This window comes from Erigeron canadensis, chromosome 5 (assembly GCF_010389155.1).
Source record: "Erigeron canadensis isolate Cc75 chromosome 5, C_canadensis_v1, whole genome shotgun sequence".
NCBI classification, from domain to species: Eukaryota; Viridiplantae; Streptophyta; class Magnoliopsida; order Asterales; family Asteraceae; genus Erigeron; species Erigeron canadensis.
The window spans coordinates 1,000,717-1,009,282 of record NC_057765.1 but is presented as its reverse complement, the minus strand read 5'-3'; the positions used below and the strand labels follow the sequence as shown (position 1 = coordinate 1,009,282).

The 8,566-nt window shown below is 28.7% G+C and overlaps 1 protein-coding gene across 2 annotated transcripts; it reads right to left on the bottom strand.

Annotated features, from left to right (window-relative positions):
• Nucleotides 1–669: 669 nt before the first annotated feature.
• LOC122600923 (NAC domain-containing protein 75-like) lies at nucleotides 670–8,566 on the bottom strand. 2 transcript variants are annotated; one of them, XM_043773700.1, is made up of 6 exons: nucleotides 8,332–8,566; nucleotides 7,838–8,015; nucleotides 6,964–7,592; nucleotides 5,929–6,213; nucleotides 4,641–4,751; nucleotides 670–965 (listed from the first exon to the last, which is right to left on the bottom strand). In XM_043773700.1, exons 1-6 carry the CDS (start codon nucleotides 8,434–8,436, stop codon nucleotides 882–884), a joined length of 1,392 nt encoding a protein of 463 aa, XP_043629635.1. In that variant the 5' UTR covers nucleotides 8,437–8,566; the 3' UTR covers nucleotides 670–881. The 2 variants fall into 2 exon arrangements, with proteins under 2 accessions (XP_043629635.1, XP_043629637.1); XM_043773702.1 differs by having other exon boundaries at nucleotides 670–962.

Below are 8,566 nucleotides of genomic sequence, written 5' to 3'. Positions count from 1 at the left end.
CAATTTTTCAAATATGCACGAATACTACCATATCTACTGTTAGACGGAAAGTAATGGATAGTTATTAGTTAAGTAATGAATCGATCACTTTTCTTGAAAAAAAAAAAAACCGAATATTTTTTTAACATTATTATATATTGTAATTTAATCATGTATATATATATATAACACTCCGGTAAGAACATTTAAAAAACATTATATTGATGTATTAAAAGTCCATAAAACTAACATAGTGCATAACTAATTATTATTATTTAAGTGTTTAACAACACAATGATCCGTTAAAATTAAAAAAATCACCTTTTTTTTCTTCCAGTCAAGGCTTTAATTTCATTCACATGTCGAACAAAACAAAAGAGCGAAACATTACCCATCGATCCCATTAATTTATAATTTTATATACACACATAGCTAGTAATAATCATCACAAGCTAGAGCGAAAACAAAACAAAAGATTGATATTTTTGAATGAATAAATTATTATATATGTCATTTCATCAGTACACATACTATCGATCTTTAGAGACAAATAAAACCAAAAATAGCTATATGTATTTGATATTAACAACGTACGTACAATAATTTATATATGTATGGAAATTGGAAAACAAAAGACTAAAGAATTGTTCAAAAAGTCAATATTCACTTAATTAACACAATGTTGCATGTTTCTTTAATTTGCTCCTTGTAGTGTCTTGCAAAATTAAAAGCTTTCTTGATCATTAATTCTTGCCTTCAAGCTTACTATATATAATAATAATTAATATAATATATAAGATGAAGTAGTAATGTATTTACGTACTATACGTATACATGGTGCTATATATATATATTCTTCTTGCTTATTATATATGTCGGATCGGGTTCATCGATCAATCTAGCTAGACATGGTGATCAGGGTCATGCCAGAACTCTGAATACTTCAACCAATCTGTTTCTTGTGGGTTTGTAATCGAACGTTCCTGCTACGATCGAACAAAAGAAAAAAAAAAAAGAGGATAGTACACGTGTTAGGCGGATCAGGAGTCCTAGCTAGATATATAAACGAATGCATGCATGATTTTTGAACTCTAACGTAAGCTTGATTTTAATTTAATGGTTAAAATGTCTTTAATTTTATTGTTTTACTTATCTGTTTCATTTTAAATGTCTTAGTTTGACTTTCAAGGATTTTTTTTTAAATCTTTGACCGTGTTTATTTTTGGTTACGTTATATAACACCAGATATAAAAATATAGACAGATTGTGTTTTTAATGCACTTTTTAATGATATAAATTTCATCAACTATTATATAATCTATATAAACAGCCAAAGTTAAAAGAAAAAAAATATTTGAAAGTCAAATTAGGATATTTAAAATGGAATTGAGGGAGTAGTAAACTTGAAAGCAATTTTAGATAATCCACATCTAAAAATAACCGATTATCTAAAGTCAATATTATATTTTTAAAGACATATATTGATAAGTGGTTACGAATTATAATAACTCGCATCTACCAATAAACTAAAACATGAGTGAGACATTTTTTGATCGACACGTGGCGTGTTTCTTAAGCGACAAGTGTCAGTTTAAATCTTTATTTATATATTTTTTAGATTTTAGATTCCATATACAACTAAAACTTTTAATTATTTAATTGATATATAGATATTCCTAATAAAATTATGACTCTTATATTAAAAATTATATTTGTTCATTATTACCATAAATATAGAATTCTATCACCAATCTTATCTTTTGACAATAAGTTTAATAATTTAATATATTTATTATTAAACTAAAACATGATTGAGATAATCTTATATTGACACGTGGCGTAATCCTTGATGATACGCATTCTTTTAATTAACTTATTTATATTAAATTAGTTTTTTTAATAGTATATACACTAGATTTTAGACCTGTGTCAAATACACAGGTTTTACAATTTTACTAATATAAGAATTAGTATATGGAAAAAAAAACTGACCAATTAACCAAGGTTGGATGGTGTAATAGAGTTTCATTTATACAATTTTTTTTAGATAAGCAATATCTTAACTTTGATTACACAACTGATCAAGTTTTCAATGATATCTTGCGAAAGTAGTTATATTTTCGTTAACCATGGTTGTTAAGAACAATAAAAATAACGGCTAGTTCGTGAGGTTTTCAAAATTTTTGTGTTGTGATTTTATATGTAGAGTTTAGTTTATATAAGAAAAATATGTATCCTAAAAATAGTTTGATTCTAATTACTGATAACAACAATGATTATGCTACTTATGGTTTGATTACAATTACTAATAACAATAATATTTTAGTTTGATTACAATCAATAATATAAGCTAAAATATTGATATAAATATTATAATTCGTATTAATCCAACTATGGTAACTTCTCTAACTTTTAGTTATATTTTGTTATTAGATAGACATTATTAAATTAAGTATTAATTATTTTTAAATTGAGTTAAAGTGTAAATTGGTGATGAAAAATCAAAAAGTGTAAATTAATTTAGACATGTGTTGATTTAACTAATTTTGATAAATTGAGGACTGTGATTGGTCAATTGAGGTTAAGTCGGTTGTCTTTTACTATATATAAAGATTCAATTTCCTTATTAGACTTAGAATTAAACTCTAACTCTTGACACATAAATACAAAACACATTATAACCATATTTAATTTATCGTTTTCTCATTAATAAAATTGTCTCTCTTTGTTTCTTAATTTTTCATCTCCTATCAATTATATTACTTATGATAAGTTATTAGCATAAATACTTCAAAAATTGAAGTTTACGATCCGAAATTACAAGACTATTTGTCATCATCCACTATATTAGAAGTTCTGATTTTGATGTGATTGTAAAAATTTAATGTAAATCCAAAACTTTAACTAAACATATACGGAGTATTATATTTATCAATACTGTTTATTATAACTTAGTTTCGATCATCGGTTTATTTTAACCACACTTTATTTCGTACTCACGAATCATGTATGAAGCATATTCATATTTCTTTATGATACAATCCATATAACTACCGTACATCGTACGGGTATAAGGACTAGTATATATATAATTCGATCATGAAGTTATTCAACAATAAATTATGTTTTTTTAAAACTACATATATTTTTTTTTGGTTAATTAGCAATTATTTTAAGAGTAATATTCATCAAATTCTAAAGACATTGTTCAGCCACGTCATTCTCTAAACACTTTTATTTTTAAAGGAAAAGGGAGTTGTGGTCATAGGAAGTTAAACCTAAGATTTCGTAGACCTTTTTCTCATCAATCACATCGGGTGGTGTGTGTGAGTACATATATATCTTAGGATACCATACACTTGAATTACTAAAGATTTTGGGTCATCAATCACCTCTTTTCTTTCAAACTTACACTTTTGTCTTGCCAACCCCGCCTACACTCTAACTTAATTGCTTGTTTAGTTATATGCAATATTGTCTTAAAATCATTATTGTCTATCAAACAAATTAAAAAGCAAAGCTTTAGAAGAATAATATATTTTGTTATAACTTTTATTTTCACAAAATCACAAATAAATAGATCGATAGTTTTACCCTTTTGACAGCTTTCTAATATTTCATTTAGTTTTGCAGTTAATAATTTCCATTAGGGATAATTAATTATGTAATAAACTTAAACGATTCCAACTACTATTTTTGACAACGAATTTAGAATAATTAAATAAGAAAAGGCAGACAAATAATATGCACGATGAAGCAGAGACAAAGCCAGAATATACATCTTGAGGGGGCAAATTTAGTTATGTTTTGTACGTGTTCAATATATTTATTTTAATTTATTATGAGCAATTACAAATATACCTTTAATATTAAAAAAAATTTATATTGTATCAAAATAGGGGTGGGGAACGAAGGTGCCCACACTGCCCCAAGCTAACTCCGTCCTTCGATTAAGTATTAATATATAGAGTTTTGACTACAGCACTACATATACATTTTGTAAGAATTAAACTAATTTGGACAAAGGATTTACACATGTACGTTTTCGCATACATATACTTACTCCAACTTCCCAACTCTTAACTCTATAAGTATGGTGATTTAAAAGCCAAATATTTGCTTTTGTGTTCGTACGTGTTTTGTTAAAGCTGTAAATTAATTTAATTACGTCTGTGAATATTGATTGATAAAGATATTCTTGTTATTAAATTTATTGTAGTGTGAAAGTAAATATTATTTGTGTCTACTTGTTGGGTACTTTTAGACTGATATTCTTTGTATGAATAGTTCAAATGTTGAAAAAGGAACATCTTTGAGGCGGATATATCTTCTCTTGTTATTCAGTTACATGGAAGAGGAAACAGGTTCCACAATTTGTGGCGATCACTCTTTATCAGATTAATTATCATCTATATCGATTGTATCTAAAGACAAAAAAAAAATCATGTATATATGATTTTGTACCAAATTAAATGGGCGGTAACGAATATTACCGGCCCCTTAGTATATGATGCTAACGTGACAGTCTGATAGTGTGTGATCACTCACTACATACCAATATATGTCGATCCCAGAGAGACATAGAGATAGAGGGAGAGTAAAAGAAAAAGAAATAAGATGGCAAATTAAATTAATTAATGAATTGAATTGAATGAACTCACTTGTTTGATAATATGATCATGAGTTGATGATGATGATGGAGTAGTAGTGCATCCCTTTATGAGTTCCTCCAATCCTGATGCCGATCTTCCCACCATCTTATGATGTTGTTGCTGATGATCAATGTATACATATATGATGTTTACATTTAATATAAATAAATATATATGGCGCTACTTATAAGAAATTAAAAAAGCACATGCACTCACAATGTAGGTGGTCAACTAGCTAGATACATTAATCAAATTGACACCGTATTTTCATGACTCAAAGAATGACAATTAACTAATTAACCTTTTTATTTTTGTTATGTAATTAATCAACTATTTTTTGCAATTTAATTATAAACTAGCTTCTTACCAACTTATTACAAGTAATTTGTTACAAAACTACAACGACATTGATATATATTATCGATCGACCCTGGAAACAAATTAACTCATGGATAATAAATAAATTAAGATATAGTATAAAGTCGTACTAGCTAGTATTTATTTTATTAATTTACTGGTCAAAGGATCCAAATATCTTATAGCTAGCTGGTGTGCATGCATGCTTCATCAGTTCATTGCTACAGCATATATATAGACATAATCAAGTACTCCATATTATCTACAACAACAAAACATGTATAATTATCTATCTATGATCATGAATAATTGTCCTCAACCAATTAAATATATAAAAACATATAAAGTGAATGTATGTATGATTACGTGTTCTTTACTTGGTTGACAAGATCAAGAAAGCCTTTATATGCCTAATTATTTATGGAGATCTGCAGTTTCAGAAATCATATATGATTATTTTTAAGTACAAGTTTTAGATTTATATCCATTAGTTTGTCTTATATCCATTATATAAAAAGTGAGCTTCATTTTAACATTTTAATTAGATATATATTTTCTTTGTTTCGTAACTTTTTTGAAATATGAATAAAAGGATTACCAATTCTAAAAACTTTCTTCATTATAACAAATATATCTACGTTAGTCATTATAAGGTATTTAATTACCCCCACTTACTTTAGCATGTCAACTTCATGTATCAAATACTTTCTTTTTGTTTCATATTAAATGTCAAATTTTACTTGTCAAGTTATACTTTCTCCTGTACTTTGATTATAAATATCTTTATTTATATTATACAAAACATATATTTAAAACTCAATCAGCCTATATATTTAATTGTATATAATACAAGTACAAACAAAAATTGGTCAAAGTTGATAATAGAAGGCTTGACAAGTCAAAATTAATCATCTAATATGAGACTTGGAGGAAATATTACCTGAAGATTTTCCATGATCCTAGAGACCTGAAAGGAGCCATCATCATCAAGAATATTAATGGAGGTGTGATTCAATGGCGCAGGAGGAGTACTGATGATTGTTGATATGGCATGAGACGGCTGGCTGACATACGTCGCGAGCTGTTGCTGATGTGGATGATATTGTTGTTGATGATGTGGATGATCATCCTCATAGTTCATTTGTTCCGGGTGCTGGGTTTGCCTTTGCAAGTGATCACGTCCATCGCACGTGATAGATGAAGGCTCTCCTGTTGTTGTTCTAACCTGCATGCATTAACAAACTTAATTAAACTTGTAAGTTTTTAGCTAATTAATAATAATTAAGCCATGCAATAGCAATCTATAAATGAATTACGTACACATATGATCGATGTATTTAATTAGATCACAAAAATAAATAAATAAATTGCATATAAATTTACGTATATATATTATTGGTCTTTGCCGATAATACAAGCAATTTCTATAATAAAAGCAACATTTAAACCGTATTGAGTTCTTCTCGATCTTATTTAACCTTGCACTCAACTAGAATCCACATTAATTTTTAGCCCTCATTTCATGCCCCATGAGCCAAAAAGGTAATGTAAAATACAATCAACCTACTTATCGATCTAGCTTTTGCAGCAAGAAAACAATCAAGAAATTCAACAAGGCTTTAATTAATTTCAAGTCCTTTTCACTGTTCATACAGCCTTAAGAAATTATACGAAATGATTCATTTTTTCGATATAACCACATACGATTTTCGAGATCTTTTACATAAGCAATAGTCAGTGAATGTCTAAATTCCGATTCACGTATTCTTTTGTGCGTTTTGCTTTTTTTTTATTTTGTTTTTACATACCTGTGGGATTGGGTATTGTTATTGTTTTGTCCCATCTCATGGATATGAGCTATTGAGCTAGACCAAAAAAGATCTTTACTAAATGTGTACATGATCATTGCATACAATCTATCACTAGCTAGCTAGCTAGTTGATGTATATTTTGATCAAGAAAATTATTAACATACCTCGCCAAAGCTTTTTCTATAGGGAACGAAGCTATATTGATCAACACTTGTAAATTGTTGCATTTGATCCATCGGATTGTAACTTGACATAACCGCGCTAATAAGTTCATCTCTAATATTGTTTTGAGCAATTGGAGTAGCAACATTGATTTCTTTTGAAGAAGAACAACTCCCACTTCCACTTCTACTTTCCCTTCTGCTAACATTGTTCATTTCCTTGGTACTATTTGCACCCTCAATGCGAATATTATTCGATACAATGTTGTTAGCAATTGCCCTCTCAGTCCAATTACATTGTCTTGGTTGAGTCTGATAAAATATTTTCGATACAACAAGCTCGCCTTCCCTCTCCTCTTCATGTTGTCCAAGGTGATACTGATGCATTACCCAATTAGTCTTTTCAGGTTTTCGGTTCTTCCCAAAGTTAGTATAAAGTACCAATATTTTCTTGCACCCTTTTTGCCTCCCGTTCAACATAACCGGTCGGGTCTTGCCTGTCTTATGCCAACGTGTTTCTCCTCCTTGTAGGTCACACTCTGTCTGGATTTTTCGCCTTTTTCTGGTACCGGTGGTGTAAGCTTTGGAAGGCCGATGGAAAAAGTGTTTACTCAATCCATCTCTTGTAACTCCTAAATATATTCAAACAAGAAACCCTCAAAGTCTTAACAAACAAGAAACTATATATTTAACTTTCATTAAATATTAGGTTTACTTAGGTTTGACTAGTGCAAAATCCCATTGAAAAAGTCATAACAAACAAAAAAAAACCCTAACTTTCTTTTGTGTTACATATCAAAATCAAACAATTGAACAAGAAAACTAGTAGTATATTTGATATGTTTATATTCCGAATCGATATAAGTGCTGTACTCACCAGGGAGTTTTTCTGGATGTGTATAACAAATCCCATCTTCACCTTCAAGAGTAGGAATAAACTCATCAATTAGAGGGTGAGATTTGGAATTTTTATCACCAACTTTTGCTTCAAGGTGTTCTATCAATTCTTGATCAGTTGGATCAAACTTTACTCCTGCTGGTAAACCAACCCAATCCTATATATAAATGACCAAATTAATTAATATACACTTGTCAAGATGTTTTTTTAATTTATAATATTTTCAAACAAAATATAAGCTTAATATTCTTTTCATGAAGAATCATGAGTCAAAATATGGAAGAAAAAAAAGAAGAAAAATCAGCAGCCAGCATAATTCTATTCTCTTGTATATATATCAATTGATTCTTTTTTTGTCAAAATCTTCTGATTGAAGCAAAGAATATTATGTAAGAATTATATTAGTAGTCTATCTATATATATTTATATTGGTATTGAAGTAAAGAAAATTATCTATATTTATACGTAGGTACCGGTTTTTCTTCAAGTCTATGGCCACATCCAGGGCACTGTTTGGATCCACACAATTGATGTTCTTCAAGCTTTGCATCAATGAGATCAGAGCTGCTGATATTCATTTCTCTTGCTAGCTATATATACAAGAACCCCGGCCGGCCACTTTGTTTTATATAAGATCAAGAGATCAAGATTAATCGTTGAGAAAATTCTTGATTTTGATCCACACCCATAATTAAACTAAAAAAAGAC

Excerpts from the sequence above, each read along its gene's own strand:
- LOC122600923 (XM_043773700.1), bottom strand. The coding sequence starts at position 8,436 with ATGAATATCAGCAGCTCTGATCTCATTGATGCAAAGCTTGAAGAACAT. Across the intron at positions 7,593-7,837 it reads ACATCCAGAAAAACTCCCTG|GAGTTACAAGAGATGGATTG; the intron begins GTGAGTACAGCA and ends GAATATATTTAG. Across the intron at positions 6,214-6,963 it reads ATAGAAAAAGCTTTGGCGAG|GTTAGAACAACAACAGGAGA; the intron begins GTATGTTAATAA and ends TAATGCATGCAG.